Raw genomic sequence first — 18,765 nt, 5'->3', positions numbered from 1 at the left:
TTAAGAATATATGTTATCTTTTCCACTGCAATGCATGAAGATATTTCTCTTAACCATCGAGTTATAGTAGGCCTTTCTATCTTTTTCCAATAAATGGCGATGAGCCGTTTGGCATGTACTGATTGATGACTTAAAATGTCTATGAAATGGTCATGAGTATGAATGATTGGCTAAGCTGCATTGGAAGCCATTGTAAAACACTACTAAACATTTCTATAGAACTACATTGCACGGCAGAAGAAGTATTATAACTATTATTTGTTATCAATAATGTATTATTGTTGCTGTTTGTGTATTTTATTTCATCCTGCCAGGCACGTGTAGTAACCATTTTATAAAAGCAATAGTGATTTTATCATGTTCATGATAGTAACCTACTAGTATACTAAACTCCCATGCACTAGAGAGCAGTGTACACGTCATGCTAGCGCAAACCACGTTGAAAACTACACATCCCATAAAACATTGAGCTCGAGCACCTTGGTCTCCATGACAGTCTTGTTATTGTTGTTTAGTAGATAATCATGGATGGATGAAGAATACAACTGCTTTTCTTTCCAATAAACCCTTCCTAATAAATCAGTCAAACGATATGGTGGAATAATCAAATTTCCGTTTCATGTTCTCGGACTCTTTTCTCTCATTCACACAAGGGTTTGATAGGTCAGGTTCGGCCCAGCTCAGTGCTGGATACTACACGTTTTCTCACATCTCAGTTGTGATCCGGTCTGTGTGGTTCCTGTTTGTGAAGAATGAGAGAGCAGCGGTGGTGCAGCAGCGGTCGGGTCCGGACACAGGAGGCTCGGAGTCGGATCACAGGATTGATGGAGGAAATGCGCCTGTAACAGCATCAGGAGGATGATTTCACGATACAGCCGTCGGCCTGTATCTCACAGCCTAGAGATGTGCGTATAAATCACACAAACGATCTCAAGCTGCCTACTTAGACTGCATTTTGATATCTTAGTCGTATAGATAGCCAGCTAACTAGGTTACTGTGGACTGGCGTTTAAATACATCTGGTTGATTTATTAAGTACAGTGTATAAATACTCAAGGAGTACTTTAAAAAGCCTTCATTTTTTTCCCTAGATGTATGTGTAGAAAGATTTTTGGATGGACAGATTGCTAGATCTTTTAATAGATAGATGGGTAGATAGTCAGATATTTGGATTGATCCATAGATAGACAGACAGACAGATAGTCGGATGGATCGTTGGATGGATGGATGGATGGATAGATGGATAAATGGATAGATCTTTGGATTGATGCTTAGATGGATGGACAGACAGAAAGAAAATCCAACCGATCGACAGACAGATTGATTGATTGATAATCAAGCTGGCCTGTCATCATCTAGTAAACCCTTTTCCTCTGTCTCTCTGCTGGTTTTGGTAGTCGTGGTTTGTCCCGCAGCTGTCTGGACCAGCATCCTCTTCCAGAGGAGGCAGATGATGATACTGTGCATCCTCCCAGACTCCTGCATGATCTACAGGAGGACATGTCCTCGTACAGCAGGTGAGTGGCAGGTTGAATGTGTGTCTGTACAGGTATATATTAAAGGCATAGGCTTTCATCAATGTGTATATTGTTAGATAATGTTTTTTCTTGTCTATAATATTCACTCTTTCCAATCTGACATTTGAATTTATGAAATAATGACACTCTTTCTCTCTTTCTAGGTCTGAGGAGTCCTCTGCATCATCCATCAGATCGGGATGTCAGACACTCACCACAGATGACACAGCTCAGTCTTGGTCTGGTATCCATAGTTACACAGGAACTGGCATCTCTACAGAACGCAGCTCTGTCTTCTCGTGGGGCTACGATGTGAGTTGTTGAATGATGACTGATTAGTGTGATTATTCTTGAATTCTACGCCAGATGCATTATTGTTTTTAACTTTACACAGCATCTTTATAACTGGGTGCTCAAGTTCATGTCTTTTTTCTTTCTCCCCATTTCTTTTTCTCTTTTCCGGTAGGAATTTGATAAAGCCGCTTCCAGGCAGGTCCAGCAGATGTTTGAGGAGATTGAAGAACAGTTGTATGAGAGGAAGTGTGAAACTCAGCTCAAAGGCCTGCAGGAAGAGTGTCAAGAGTGGGCTTCACGATTCCCTCACCTCCGGTTCGCACACGTATACATGCACACACTCAGATCTGTGGACATCAGTAATGCCTTAGCAGTCTCTGGTTGGGGCTGCATGATTAACCGTATTTTAATCGTGATTAAAAACGATAAACGATTTCTGCTTCTCTCGATTAATCGTCTGTGATAGTGATCCACTGAAAACGTTCTCCGATCTCCACTGTGATACTCCGCTCAAATGAAAGTGCTGGACAGCCAGTCCGTGTATGAATCTTGACTATACCGTTTGCTATTGTGGTTGCTGAATAAATCTACTTGTGCAACCTTTTTGCTACAATACAGTCTTTTTTTGTGATTTAATAGATTTTTTATTTATTTTTATTTTTATATAATTTAAAATTATTGGAACTAAATGTTTCTTTGCTTTTGATAGAAACTTCTCAAAGTCACCATGAATATACATCTCAATAAGGAAGAAATGACGATCGCAACTTTAGTTTCATTACCGGTTCATAATGTAGAGAGTGTGTTAATGTATATGATAAACTAGAAAACTAGATAAGGTAAATTAATCTGTTTTTTGAAAGGTTCAGGTTTAAATCAACCATAAATTGACGCTCTCTTGATATGTGTTTAAGGGGGCTATATGTAGAATTTCAGAAACTCTTGTTATTAGCGACACCGGTGGCTGTTACGTGAACTTCAGCCAGCAACTGAACGTGATTCAGTGCCCCGATAGACTCATGGCGAAGTTCTTTTTCATTCTTCACTTAGAAGTAAAAAGAGGTTGGAAATACCTTTTCGTCGGTATACTGTTAATGAACATCCAGACACCGTCCACGCTGCTGAGAGTGACGTTTTGATGAATATGTAAATATGTGCTGCGTGCTTTTCTCTCAAAAACAAGATGACAGATGAAATCAGTCTAAAGCCTTTCATAGACGACCTAGGAAACCGGGGAAGGTCTTGTTTTTTAAGTTTTGTTACAAGCTGTTCACACTATAACAAAAGTGCAGCCCCTATGCCTGGTTATTAAACTTGTTTGGGGCATTTGTGTGTGACAGGATCCTCGGAACGCAGCTGGTGTGTCCCACAGATGAAGGATTCCAGTGGTTCGCCACCCCAGCTCACACTGCCATCCTCTCCAAGGCAGGCCAGAGCAAAGAGATAACCGCCAATGAGTGAGTTCAGTTTGTTGATGTGTGCGTATGAAATTATAAGTGTTCTGTAAAGTCTCATTTTCATGGCATTGTGTGCATGTGGCAGGTTGTGTGTGCAGGGTCGGAGGGCTGTTTTGTGTCGGCCCTCTGTGGAGGTGACCCAGCATGTCACGCCCAGCAGTAACCATGGAGATGAGATGCCCAGGGTGATTGAGGCCGAGGGGCTGATAGAAGAGTATCTCGCCTTCGACTGCAGGGACCTGTGAGTGTGTGTGCGTGCTTGTATGCTTGTGTGTGACAGATGGGAGTTTATTTTAGCATAATTTATCTGTTATTTTGTCAGAGATTTTTCCAGATAATATGTGTTTATCTAGGGATGAGGAATGGGAACGCGATTATGTGAACAGACGGCGAAGGCGCTGCCTGCCCCCTGTCTCGCCCTATCGTTGTCGTCGGGAGGCGGTACTTGGTCTGCTGTTTGATGATGTGTGGCGTGAGCTCATTGGCTGGATGGAGGAGCTTGTACGTAGGCATTGGGAGGGTTTTGTGTCAGGTAGGATGAATTTTCAAATACTTGTCTAAATGTGATTTGCTGTGGGTTTTTTTTACTCTATCGTTCAAAGATTTGGGGTGATCCTTACGATTTTTTAAAAATATATATATATTTTTTAAAGAAGTCTCTTAAGGACTTCTTTAGCTAAATCAAAGCTAAATCAAAGAATGAACTGGTGTGAACAAAACACAATTTTTTTATAATAGAAATTAAGTGTAATTCTAATTGAAAGCAACACAGACACTGTTTTTTCATGTTTAATACTGTAAAGCTGTTTGGTTTAAAGCAATCTATTGTATAAAGTGCTATATAAATTAACATGACTTTACTATACTGGAGTACCGAATTGCAGGGCTTGTGCAAACATCCACATCGCTATGATCAGATGCTTACTTAACTGCTGTTTGCTCACTGCTGTAATTTTTGAAAGTTTATTTTGTTATTGTGAGGAAAGCGTACAGCACATGTTTACATATATCTAAATGCCACTCTCAGTAGTGTGGGCGATGTTGGGATGTTCGCTCACAGTATACCGCTGCAAAGGTTTTTCCAACTTCTTTTTACCCCTAAACAAAGAATGAAAAAGAACTTCGCTGTGAGTATAATGGGGCCTTTATGTGAACCAAGGCTGCATTTACAGTAAGGAAAATAAGTATTTGAACACCCTGCTATTTTGCAAGTTCTCCCACTTAGAAATCATGGAGGGGTCTGAAATTGTCATCGTAGGTGCATGTCCACTGTGAGAGACATAATCTAAAAAAAAAATCCAGAAATCACAGTGTATGATTTTTTAACTATTTATTTGTATGATACAGCTGCAAATAAGTATTTGAACACCTGAGAAAATCAGTGTTAATATTTGGTACAGTAGCCTTTGTTTGCAATTACAGAGGTCAAACGTTTCCTGTAGTTTTTCACCAGGTTTGCACACACTGCAGGAGGGATTTTGGCCCACTCCTCCACACAGATCTTCTCTAGATCAGTCAGGTTTCTGGGCTGTCGCTGAGAAACACGGAGTTTGAGCTCCCTCCAAAGATTCTCTATTGGGTTTAGGTCTGGAGACTGGCTAGGCCACGCCAGAACCTTGATATGCTTCTTACAGAGCCACTCCTTGGTTATCCTGGCTGTGTGCTTCGGGTCATTGTCATGTTGGAAGACCCAGCCTCGACCCATCTTCAATGCTCTAACTGAGGGAAGGAGGTTGTTCCCCAAAATCTCGCAATACATGGCCCCGGTCATCCTCTCCTTAATACAGTGCAGTCGCCCTGTCCCATGTGCAGAAAAACACCCCCAAAGCATGATGCTACCACCCCCATGCTTCACAGTAGGGATGGTGTTCTTGGGATGGTACTCATCATTCTTCTTCCTCCAAACACGTTTAGTGGAATTATGACCAAAAAGTTCTATTTTGGTCTCATCTGACCACATGACTTTCTCCCATGACTCCTCTGGATCATCCAAATGGTCATTGGCAAACTTAAGACGGGCCTTGACATGTGCTGGTTTAAGCAGGGGAACCTTCCGTGCCATGCATGATTTCAAACCATGACGTCTTAGTGTATTACCAACAGTAACCTTGGAAACGGTGGTCCCAGCTCTTTTCAGGTCATTGACCAGCTCCTCCTCCTGTGTAGTTCTGGGCTGATTTCTCACCTTTCTTAGGATCATTGAGACCTCACGAGGTGAGATCTTGCATGGAGCCCCAGTCCGAGGGAGATTGACAGTCATGTTTAGCTTCTTCCATTTTCTAATGATTGCTCCAAAAGTGGACCTTTTTTCACCAAGCTGCTTGGCAATTTCCCCGTAGCCCTTTCCAGCCTTGTGGAGGTGTACAATTTTGTCTCTAGTGTCTTTGGACAGCTCTTTGGTCTTGGCCATGTTAGTAGTTGGATTCTTACTGATTGTATGGGGTGGACAGGTGTCTTTATGCAGCTAACGACCTCAAACAGGTGCATCTAATTTAGGATAATAAATGGAGTGGAGGTGGACATTTTAAAGGCAGACTAACAGGTCTTTGAGGGTCAGAATTCTAGCTGATAGACAGGTGTTCAAATACTTATTTGCAGCTGTATCATACAAATAAATAGTTAAAAAATCATATATTGTGATTTCTGGATTTTTTTTTTAGATTATGTCTCTCACAGTGGACATGCACCTACGATGACAATTTCAGACCCGTCCATGATTTCCAAGTGGGAGAACTTGCAAAATAGCAGGGTGTTCAAATACTTATTTTCCTCACTGTATTTGATCAAAGATCCAGTAAACAATAATATTATGAAATATTACAATGTAAAATTATTTTTTTCTACTTAAATATATTTTACATTTATTCCTGTGATAGCAAAGCTGAATTTTCATCATCATTACTCCAGTCTTCAGTGTCACATGGTTCTTCAAATATGCTGATTTGATGCTCAAGAAACAATTTTCTTATGATTATCATTGTTAAAAGCAATGCTGCTTTATATTTCTGTAGAAACTATGATACATTGTTTTCAGGATTCTTTGATGAATGGAAAAGGTGTTTATTTGAAATATAAATATTTTGTAACTATATAAAAGTCTTTACTTTCAATTTGAATGCATCCTTTAATTTCTTAAAAAAAAAAAAAAACGTTTTACTGACCCCAAACTTTTGTACTGTAGTAGTGTGCATGACCAGGACATCAACCAAGGGGTTTATTTTGTAATAATGATCAGCAAGATTGTGCATTATACTGTAAATGATATTTACATTTATGCATTTGGCAGACGCTTTTATCCAAAGCGACTTACATTGCATTTCAACGTACACATTTTTACGTTCTTATCAGTTCTTGCTTTCCCTGGGAATTGAACCCATGACCTTGGTGTTGCAAACGCCAACGCTCTACTGTTTGAGCTACAGGAAAGCTTGTGTAGTATTTCATACTACACAGCTCACCAAATACATGAATAAATGTACATGAAACATTGAGTTTTTGTTATGTGAGAGCAAGAAATATACAGTTTAGCATCATTATCTCTACTATTTGAGAGCAAAGTGTCGTGTCCAATCAGAATCAAGTTTTCAAGTATTGAGTCGAGTATTGGTGAAGAATATTTTCTCTTTGAACTTCTCTGTCCATCAGATGATGAGAAGAATGCCGTGGCCCTCAGCCCTGCGTGCCTTGATACCCAGAATCCTTTTTTGCTGCTGTCCAATGTCTCATCAGTGCTTCCTCCACTGTCTCAGAGCAGAACACAGCAGCTCACGGCCAGCTTGCAGGCCCAGGTTGGTTAACCGCTTCAGAGATTGTAGAATATATTTAGAGCAAATTCTTTTGGGTTGGTCCTTTTCCTTTTTGTGGCAGATGGATGAAACACTGATTTCATCTGAAGTCCTGTCTCACTGATTTGTAACCCTTCCATCTCCTGTTATCTGCTTGATGATAGTGTCCAAATATATTTAAATAACAGGATTCCCACGGTCATAGAAAACTGATTTCCAGGTTTGGAAAAGATCTTTAAAAATCTTTAAAAAAAAAATTTCGATAGTGAATGGGTAATGGAAATGAAAAACTGACTGCACCCAAAACAAATTTAAACCCCATTTGGCTATTTTTAAAACCTAATTATGCATGCATTTTATGATCTTACATTTTTGTACTTTTAAAAAGTCATGAAGTTATGTTTTGCTTTAAAAATGTTATTTGGCTAGAAATTGCATTATCTCTATAAAATAATGATTAAAAATCTTTACCTGGAAATTTTGAATAACTGGAAAAGTAGAAATGAATGTAGCCAAATCTGTGGGAATTCTGTAGATATAAGTGTAGATCTTCACTGCTTTGTGTCCTCTCTGTCTTTACACATTCACATACCCAAAAATACACACAAATGCTGATTTTCACTGCTGTCAGCATTTGTTTTTGTTCTTCCAGCTTTTTCCCTCAGGCTTGCAATTCATTAACTTTTTACCTCCCTTTTTTCTGTCTTTTCCTCATTGTCTCTGTTTCTGCCTTTCTGTCCAATCATCCATCTGTCATCTGTATTCTTCCTTTCTCTCTCTATACCTTTCTATTTCTATCCTTTCCCTCCATTTTCTTTCCAAAGAGCTCAAAGTCATGGGGTTCAAAGCACAAGTCAAGACGGAAATCCAAAAAGCAGAGAAAGTCATCGACTGTATGTAACTTTACCCTGATAACAACACTTAAACAGAGAGGGCGGCTTTTTCTCCTAAACTTCAACGCTCATCTTTGGTTTTTTAACAACCAAATCACTAGCCACTGTTTAAACATCCTTATAAAATGTCTGATTTTAATTTAACCTTGTGTTCATTTTTTTTTTTTAATCTTGTGGAGGTGTTTATAATGCTTGTTCCCACTCTCAGTATTCTTTCTGTTCTGTATGTTTCTTTTCAGTGTCTTTTTGTCTGTTTTACACAACATTGCATGCTGTACAGATCATGGATGTCAGATGCTGTTTTTTTTAAACACTGAGATTTACACACTTGTGCACTAAAGGGAAAATAAAATTAAAAGCTGAACTAGCCTAACTTTTTTTCTTTCCTGCTTCTCTCTCTCTTTCTCTGTTCCCACAGACCAGTCGAGTGCCAGTAGGGGCGGCGGTTGCTCATCACAATTTCAATGACCTCATCATGATACATGGCATTCCACTTCAGCAAAGGAACCTGGGAACCCTGGACCGAATAGCTCAGTATGAACACCACAGAGGAAATAAACACAAAATAATACAACTTTACTGTGCATATTTAGCACTGTAGTTTAGTCTTTAATTCTGTTGATCCACAATAATTGATCCAAAGTAAAGGTCGCTGATGTAGTATTTTGCCTCTAGTTCCACCCATAGGAAAACATACCCAACAAGCAATATACAAGAGTTGATTAATAAAACAATTAATAAATAAAACCTTTTTAATAATAAAAAACACTGAATTGATTGACCTCTAAAAGTGTAACAATGTTTTCAAAAGTTTTCTTAAAACATGTTTGTGTGTTTTTTACATTTTAAAAGAAATACTCTACTGTTCAAAAGTTTGGGGTTGGTAAGATTTTTTTTTAAATGTTCTCTTAATAAATCTCTTATGCTCACCAAGGCTTCATTTATTTGATCAAAAATATGTGAAACCAGTAATATTGTTACAATTTAAAATAATGTTTTACATTTGAATATATTTTAATAGAAAGTTCAAAAGAACATATTTTATTTGAAATAGAAATCTTTTGCAACTTTATAAATATTTTTACTGTCACTTTTGATCAATTTAATGCATCCTTGCCAAATAAAAACATTAATTTCTAAAAAAAATCTAATAAAAATGATGTCTTACTACAACAAAACAGCATTTTTTGTTTCAAACTGACAGCTTCTGAGCATTTATTTTATTTAATTTACCAATTCATCAGCTCCTATTTGCTTGTGTGTCAGACTACAGTGGTTGCATTGAACCAGTGACAACTGAAAGACGTGCTGTCTATTCATTGTCTTTGTATTGCTTTGCAGTACTTAGTCTTTTTATTCAAACTGAAAACTCTTTTTTTTTAACACGCTTCCATAGATTAGCTGTGCAGGAAACACTTCTTTATCTCTATGGCTTCTCTAAATGAATCATACTTTCTTTGATTAATCTTCTTTCTGTCATTCTGACTGTAGAGACTCTGAGGAGAAAGCGTCTCATCGTCCCGGGTCTAGTGTCATTCCCACCAGTAAACCTCGTCCCCGTCGTGCACTCGAACAAAGCTCCTCCTCCTTGACTCGCCCCCCTCAGTCGGCACGGCGACGGAACCCGCCTCCTCGCACTCTGATGCCGTTGACATCCAGTGTAACGCAGGCCATCACAACTGGCTCCATGGAAGAGGTGGTTAGAGGCACAAGATTGTAAGAGCACTTTATATTTGTGTTATATTATATATCCGGTACTCTTTTGTTTCCCGAAAAACTAGTTTATTACAATAGTGTGTGTCTGTACTGTATGTGTTTAAGGACGACCGCCAGCGATCGTTTGGCCTCTCCTCCAATGCCTCTCAGTAGAAACACACTTCTCCCTCCTATTGCCACAGGAGACACAGACCTTACCTACTCCGGACAGCACTCACGGCTTATGCAGGTGCAACCAGACGTTAGTAACAGTTGTTTAGTTGTTTTACAAGATGAGTCACCAAAATGTTTGGTCGTTTTTTTTTCTGTAAGAGAAAAACTTAAAGGAATAGTTCACCCAAGAATGAAAATTCTGTCATCATTTTTACTCACCCTCAAGTTGTTCCAAACCTGTATGTATTTCTGTCTTCTGCTGAACACAAAAGAAGATATTTTGAAGAATGTTGGAATCCAAGCAGTTAATGGTCCCCGTTGACTTCCATAGTAATTTTTTTCTATACTATGGAAGTCAGTTGGGTCCATCAACTGTTCTTTTACCCATATTCTTCAAAATATATTCTTTTGTGCTCAGCAGAAGGTTTGGAACAAATTGAGGGTGAATAAATGATGACAGTATTTTCATTTTTGAGTGAACTATTCCTTTAAATGTAAAATGCAAATGTGATGACAGGATTTTCATTTTTGGTTGAACTATACCTTTTAATAGATTTTTTTAGTAATATGGAAATGATACTCTAAATAAGAAACTGAAACTGCCAGTAGGTGGCGGTAAATGTCTAAATGAGTCATTCATTCATTTGATTCGTTCAAACGGCTGATTCATTCAGGAATGAAGTAAATGGCTCTCTTTATGAGTGGGCCATTGAATCATTGGTTCACCCGATTGATTCGCTCAAAATGCAGATTCATTCAGAAATTAAAGGGGTCATGAACTGGATTGTTTTATTATTTTATAATGTTGCCTGGGGTGCCCTTATAATGTTAGTATGATTTTTACATCAAATTGTCATAATTTATAAATAAAAGCCATTTTTCCAAGCCTTATTTCAGCCTCAGATTTGAACGCTCTGTTTTAAGGGGCGTGTCTGCTGTGAGACTGCAGTGCAAACGCCCACTGCTGTGATTGGCTGACATGCTTGCATATGAAATAGCTAGTATTACATGAACTCTCTCGAAAACTTTTACTACGTTTTTACTATTACAGCTATCGAGATTAACAAATCGTGAAAATTATCGTTTAAAGCATTATATTTAAATCTATTCCATCACATGAAAGGTTGCAGCATGATGAGCACTGACTGAGCAGATGACAGACAGTCTGTTGATCGCGTGAATAAAGATCTTATCATTGCAATGCAATTTTTGCACTCTCACAAATGCTTACACCAAATCACAATGCAAACACGATGTGAATACACAGTAAGAGCTTCGTTGTGTAGTGTAACAGTGTCATTATTTCATCACGAGTTTGGTAAGTGTCCAGATAAGCTCTCGCGGCTCGCGCTGTGCTGTTTGATTGACAGCTTGGGCGATTGGAAAGGGATCGTTCTTTGATCGCTTTCTGTATATAATTTAATAACAGTTTAAAAAAGATTATTTTCATAATACTACGAGAAATTATGTGAAGTTGATCGTTTAGTCACTGATGCATAAACAGTATTGAACGATTTTAAGAGAAATATCTGAACTTGAATAATTACACAGAAATCACTGATCGCAGATCAGGCATTAGAATACACATGGTTACTTACATGTTGCTGGCAGATCCGTGTCGGGAAATTGTGATTGACTGATTTAATAAAGTTTAACCATGCTGGAATCCGAAGGAAGCTTATGCAGACTGTCTTCTTCCACAAACAGGCACTGCACAATATTTAGTAAACAGCATGTTTATTGCTTGGAAGTAGCTCGATCCGGTTTAGCAATTATCATGTCATCCTATGTTATTTAGCATGTTTGGGCGAATCGGTGGGCGGGGCTAAACAGGCCGTGTTGAAGTAGGCGTTGATCTTCTTTTGTTTTATCCTCTTTGACGTCATAGTTCCCCACTTTGAAAAACGAGTCGTTTACTGAGCCTGATGTCTATAAAAGCTTTTATTGGACTAACAAGGTAGTTATAAACTTACAGGATATTATTATAGTATGATGATCTCTTATATGTCAAAAGCTCAAGGAAAATTTGATTTCTCAGTTCATCACCCCTTTAAACACTGCTGTGAGTTGCTTCGGAGACGCACAACAATTCTGCTCTGGCAGTATAGGTAATATTTTCATTGGCAAAATTGAACAAAAACAGACAATATTGCGTCTAAAATATAACACAATATTAACTTATTTATTTGTTTATTTATTTATTATTATTTAACTGTTGTATAAAATCAATATCACATTTACACTTGTGCTATTCGGGACAAAAACATTACTCGTGTGATATTGCTGAACTACATCATAATATAAATATCAGGGGCATTTTAAGTGCATTCTATAGGCTCCATTACACAGTGAGTTGTTGCCCAGCATCGTGTTTGTCACCAATCAACTTTATGAAATGTAAGACGAACTACGTAGGTCCGGGGCGAGTGCATAATGCGCTAAATCGACAGCCCTTATATATATATATATATATATATATATATATATATATATACAGTGGGGAGAACAAGTATTTGATACACTGCCGATTTTGCAGGTTTTCCTACTTACAGAGGTCTGTAATTTTTATCATAGGTACACTTCAACTGTGAGAGACGGAATCTAAAACAAAAATCCAGAAAATCACATTGTATGATTTTTAAATAATTAATTTGCATTTTATTGCATGACATAAGTATTTGATCACCTACCAACCAGTAAGAATTCCGGCTCTCAAAGACCTGTTAGTTTTTCTTTAAGAAGCCCTCGTGTTCTCCACTTATTACCTGTATTAACTGCACCTGTTTGAACTCGTTACCTGTATAAAAGATACCTGTCCACACACTCAATCAAACAGACTCCAACCTCTCCACAATGGCCAAGACAAGAGAGCTGTGTAAGGACATCAGGGATAAACTTGTAGACCTGCACAAGGCTGGAATAGGCTACAGGACAATAGGCAAGCAGCTTGGTGAGAAGGCAACAACTGTTGGCGCAATTATTAGAAAATGGAAGAAGTTCAAGATGACGGTCAATCTCCCTTGGTCTGGGGCACCATGCAAGATCTCACCTCGTGGGGCATCAATGATCATGAGGAAGGTGAGGGATCAGCCCAGAACTACACGGCAGGACCTGGTCAATGACCTGAAGAGAGCTAGGACCACAGTCATGGATTAAAATCCTGCAGCGCACGCAAGGTCCCCCTGCTCAAGCCAGCGCATGTCCAGGCCCGTCTGAAGTTTGCCAGTGACCATCTGGATGATCCAGAGGAGGAATGGGAGAAGGTCATGTGGTCTGATGAGACAAAAATAGAGCTTTTTGGTCTAAACTCCACTCGCCGTGTTTGGAGGAAGAAGAAGGATGAGTACAACCCTGTCCCATCCCAACCGTGAAGCATGGAGGTAGAAACATCATTCTTTGGGGATGCTTTTCTGCAAAGGGGGCAGGACGACTGCACCGTATTGAGGGGAGGATGGATGGGGCCATGTATCATGATATCTTGGCCAACAACCTCCTTCCCTCAGTAAGAGCATTGAAGATGGGTCGTGGCTGGGTCTTCCAGCATGACAACGACCCAAAACACACAGCCAGGGCAACTAAGGAGTGGCTCCGTAAGAAGCATATCAAGGTCCTGGCGTGGCCTAGCCAGTCTCCAGACCTGAACCCAATAGAAAATCTTTGGAGGGAGCTGAAAGTCCGTATTGCCCAGCGACAGCCCCGAAACCTGAAGGATCTGGAGAAGGTCTGTATGGAGGAGTGGGCCAAAATCCCTGCTGCAGTGTGTGCAAACCTGGTCAAGAACTACAGGAAACGTATGATTTCTGTAATTGCAAACAAAGGTTTCTGTACCAAATATTAAGTTCTGCTTTTCTGATGTATCAAATACTTATGTCATGCAATAAAATGCAAATTAATTACTTCATGGAGTACTTTCCATAAGATCATCTCTCAATGCAAATCAAACCAGCTATTAGGCTAACTGAAATAAAACCATGCCAATCTCTAGGTATGGTGAAGGGTGTGTGATGATGTGGGGCTATTTTAATTCCAAAGTCCAAGGGAACTTTATCAGGATGCATAGTATCCTGGATCCATGAAGTAACTGGCCTTTAAAAATAAAAATCTGCCTGCCTCTATGGGAATTTAACATAGGGGTGTCCAAACTTATGCACCCTGTATTTTAAGGAAGAACATGTATTTATTTACGATACATTATTCATTCACAAAGAAAATTGGTGTCCTTAAAGGTTGGATTTTTCCTAATTTTTTTAATTAAGGCATTAAGTTCAATTTCCAAAAGATGATTTTTTTTATTCCTCTTTTTAGTCAACTTTAGCATGGGTGTCTAAACTTATGCATAGCACTGTATATATATATATATATATATATATATATATATATATATATATGTGTGTATATTATATGTGTGTGTGTGTGTGTAAACACGTGTGTTTGCAGAAGCAGAGAGGCTCCTCGAGTCGTGCGCATAGTGCAGTGACTGACGAGGGTGTCAGTCTGCAACCCCGAGACAAAATGCACTTGCTGGACGTGTTTTCCAGACCCAACACCACACACACCTTTAGGGTGAATCTCTCCCACACATTTGTATAAACACTTCATCATGACCCTCATCATGTGTTTGTCTTCATGAATGTATTGATCATGGTAAACCTTGCTTTGCAGTCAGACACCCCTTATCGCCGTTCATTTACTGGAATAGACAACATCGGTCAGGGACGACCTGGCAGAGCATCTGTTGGCATAGGTGGGTGCATACAAACACACATCTTATGCTCCTCAAGATGAACACTGTAGTTCTGTAAACTGCCCCATTGACTGTGTTTGGGTGTGTGAGCGCAGATTCTCTGGGAATTGGTGTGACTGGAATCAGTTTGGGTATCAGCAGCTCCTCCTTTATAGACTCATTTTCCCATCACCCTCATGGCCACTTCCCCACTGAGCATGAGGAGGAGCCAGATGCAAAAGCTCCGCCCCCAGGTAAGTGGGAATCAGTTTAATCATTTTTTGCCTTAGAAAATAAAGGTAAAAAAATAAATAAATAACATACAGTAAAAACATAATAGTATTTTTGTCAGAATAAACTAGATTTGCATAAGTTTCTGATAAACATATGTTGTATGTTTTTGTTCTTTGTAAATTAAATTTGTTTGCAATTACAGTAAATGTGGCAATAAATTAAATAGATACAAGAAAGAAAAGACCAGTCAATTTAATATACAAATACTCTACTGTTAAAAAGTTTGGGGTTTGTAAGATTTTTTTTTAAGTCTGTTATGCTCATCACGGCTGCATTTATTTGAACCAAAATACAGTAAAAACAGTAATATTGTGAAATATTATTACAATTTAAAAGAACTATTTTCTATTATAATGTATTTTAAAATAGTTTATTCCTGTGATTGCAAAGCTGAATTTTCAGCATCATTACTACAGTCTTCAGTGTCAGGTGATCCTTCAGAAATCATTCTATTTCTAATATGCTTATTTGGTGCTCAAGAAACATTTAGAATTATTATTAATTTTGAAAACAGTTGCTGCTTAATATTTTTGTGGAAAGTGTAAAACATTTTTCAAAAAAAATCGCCAAACTTTTGAACAGCAGGTTAATCATAATTCAGCATGCTAATATTAATTCTTTACAGTCAGTTATATATAAAAACAAAATTAGCACACCAAAGGCTGGAATGAAGTTTGTTTGATCTGAATTAATTACATAAAAATGTGGAACGGAAAATATAATAGGATATAAAAGCAGCCTAGCAAGCACCATAATAAGATTTATATGTTTGGGCACCTCAAATTTGCACTTTCTTACTACTTTATATTTATGAATATTACATAATTTTTACTTAAAGAATAATGATGAAAGAGTGAAATGTAAAAAGGAAGTCATTTAATATTCTGATTTATCAATTTATTATTTATTATCGATGATTAATCATTAAGTACCATGCTCAGACTCAAGCATCTGAGTGCTAAAAGTCTAAACTTTTTCTTTAGATATAACTTACTAAAGCTTACACAGATCTCACAGGAAATATTCCTTATAACATTTGTACTACAAATACCCTGAGTTTGTATTTAGTAATTCATCTTGGATATATAATAGATACTGACATGATTGGATGATCTTTATACTGATAATGATCTTATGCTATTTATGCTTATACTAAATAGATTTTAGGCTATTAATCTTTAGCATAAAATGCAAGTCATTTTTGTAAAAAAGCAACCACTAAGAATATAAAAGTACCTTTAAAAGCCTGAATGTAGTTTTAACACTTTGTCTCTCTCTATCACTACTCCCAGTGTCTGTTCCAGCACGTTCCCACAACAGAGGCGGTACGACGGCACGCAGTAGCAGACCAGGGCTTTAACACAGAAAACATGTACACACACACACGCTTACACACAATCTCCCTCACCTTCTTGAACCAAACACACCTCAGCACTGACGCAACTTTTCTTCAGTACTGACAGATGCTTTATACGTCTGCTGGACTTTTGTATGACACGCCATTTGGGCGTGGACTATATTTATGACCACAGTTGTTATTATCAATAGTATTGTTATTCATGTTGTTGTTTGAAATTTTCTAAAACCCTATTTTTGTATATTGGACTATTCAGCTTCATATGGCTGCCAAATACAGGAAACTGTCTATCCGTTACATCTGTAGACGTACTGTACATGCTGTACTTTATGGAGTAACAACTTTTGGTTTTCCTTAAAGACGGGTCTATGAGGCCTACATGGAGTTTCTATGCAGGTTCATACAAGCAGGGTGTTTAAATTGCCTGAATGTTGCCCACACCGGATTGTTCAAGACTATTGGATTTTGGAACCTGCTATGGAAGATTATACTGTCTGTATCCTAGACGGATGTTCCAACGTGATGCAATTCCAACAGCTTTATCCACAATCATAGAAAATAGGCGTGTAAGAATTCTTATGAAGATTCCAAGGTTATAAGCCTTTTTATCATGTTTCTGTGATCATGGAATGTTCAATAGCATTCAGACTGAGCAGAGCTTCAGTGTAGAACCTCAGTGACCCCGTTTTTCAGAAATACACTGAAATTCTGGAAGTATATCTGCAATACGAGTGCAGGACAGTACAACCTCCATAATGATGGGCGGAAAAAGGATTAAAAGTTTCTTTTTAAAACATTTTGTTATTGAGAAAATTAGCCTTAAAGTGGGGTCATATTTGCATAATTTAGGTGAAATTTTGTGGGCATTTTTCAATTGTAAATCCTGTAGCGATGTACGAAACAGCTCACACAGAAGTCACTTGCTTTCAAACTAGCAGTTTTCTGCTGGTTTGCATGGTGAATTTGTGTGAGCAGCTTGAACGTGAGCTAAATCTGCATCGGGAAATTTTCCGCTCATAATTGTACGGATTTCTATTGCAATGAATAGAATTCACCCGCAAAAAAAATGCACAGAGCAATGGTAAAATGTGACAGCACCTTCAGTCCTGTGAGCCATACGGAGATTGGAAAGCGATGGACAGGACAGTGTGTATTAATTATTATATATAGAAAACCGAAACGCACACAAAGACCGCAGAGGTTTCAGGGTTTGTTCAAACATGTGTACTGTAAAAATCTTTTTTTTGGGGGGGGGGGAGGGGTGATTTCACAGGAATATTATAGGGAAAGTCTTTAATTTAGTTTTTTAAATGGCCATTTGGTTTCTTTGGTGCCAGGAAATAAAAATAAAAATAAAATCCTTAAATATTTAACACTGACTGGTAAAGCACATTTTGACGTACCGTTTTACTGGCAGATATTGAATGTGGCTCTTACAGGTTTGTAATGTTTATGTGGCAGCTTCACTGTAACAGCATTTATTGAAATTGTACTGACTCTAACTGAACATTTGCATTTCTCAGATTTGATTAACGTGTTGATCTCAGTGAGTATTGCTTTTAATCGACTTTTTTGTCTATCTGGAGAGTAACCAAGCTCAAAGCATGTATTATGAGTGTACAGGCCATTATAATGTTTGATGATCAGAGAGATGGATTCCTCTACAGCCATACTGAAGGGATGTCACAGAAAGACATCTCTTCATACCCCAGCCTAACATCTCCGCCTCTAAAACAGATTAAAATATTCTTCGCTCAGCTCGACAAGGACAATCCAGAGTTGAAGAAGTTGTAGCCATATTTGACTTCTAGAGTTTCTTTATTCGACAGATTTCTAGAGTTCCAGTAGACATTCTGCTGTCTTGAGTTTCATTTGCTTCTGATTTGAGTGGGCAGATTTCAAGAGCCATGTCACCTGAATCAACAGACCATGCTGGTCTTTTAAATATGGATGCAAGGGGACATGTTTTGTACGTGGAAATAATGGTTTATCTGCTCTGAATCTGGTGATGACAGTGCTGGATGGGAGTGTGTGTGGTTGTGCATGTGGAGGTGACAGCTCCTGGCAGGTGTAGCACTGCTGTATCTAAGATTCCCCTTAAATGTTTACCTCTGTAACATTAATGAGAATGGCAATTGAAAAAATAAAGGCAATTATTTGAATAATACAGTGGTTTTTTTGTCTTTGACATTGTAACAGGACTACATTCATGTGTCTGTATCTCAGTTACTATACAGTTTTGAGTCCAAATTTCAATTGCACATTTTCTCTTGCAGTGGTTTTGTATGTCTGTTTCAAACAGTTTAAAACCTTAAACTAGAATAATTTTAGTGATTCTATCATCATTATATTTTACTTTACTTTTTTGGTGTAGCTGTTGGGTCAACAAGTGAACAATAAAACCACAATTGCCTATATTATAAACAACTTTTTTGATCATTAAAAAAACAATTTATTTTTTATTTTTGCTGAATTGGTTTAATAGACCGTAAATTCTGTTGTCTCCATATTATGGTCAGTCTCATTCGCAGCAAGGACAGAAAGGCTGAAGAAGAATTATTAAAGTACAAAATGAC

General features: G+C 38.1%; 1 protein-coding gene across 4 annotated transcripts; it reads left to right on the top strand.

The window, feature by feature from the left end:
- The first annotated feature begins 467 nt into the window (after positions 1–467).
- Positions 468–18,356, top strand: fam149b1 (family with sequence similarity 149 member B1). 4 transcript variants are annotated; one of them, XM_084097723.1, is made up of 16 exons: positions 468–905; positions 1,398–1,517; positions 1,682–1,829; positions 1,984–2,126; positions 3,152–3,268; positions 3,354–3,509; positions 3,622–3,800; positions 6,914–7,056; positions 7,878–7,946; positions 8,365–8,480; positions 9,438–9,662; positions 9,768–9,891; positions 14,253–14,378; positions 14,478–14,559; positions 14,655–14,792; positions 16,125–18,356. In XM_084097723.1, exons 1-16 carry the CDS (start codon positions 859–861, stop codon positions 16,190–16,192), a joined length of 2,001 nt encoding a protein of 666 aa, XP_083953849.1. In that variant the 5' UTR covers positions 468–858; the 3' UTR covers positions 16,193–18,356. The 4 variants fall into 4 exon arrangements, with proteins under 4 accessions (XP_083953849.1, XP_083953848.1, XP_083953851.1 ...); XM_084097722.1 differs by having other exon boundaries at positions 9,768–9,903; XM_084097725.1 differs by lacking the exon at positions 7,878–7,946.
- The last annotated feature ends 409 nt before the right edge of the window (positions 18,357–18,765 follow it).

Source organism: Abramis brama (genome assembly GCF_963993115.1).
Source record: "Abramis brama genome assembly, chromosome: 21".
NCBI lineage: Eukaryota > Metazoa > Chordata > Actinopteri > Cypriniformes > Leuciscidae > Abramis > Abramis brama.
This window is presented reverse-complemented; position numbering and strand designations above follow the sequence as displayed.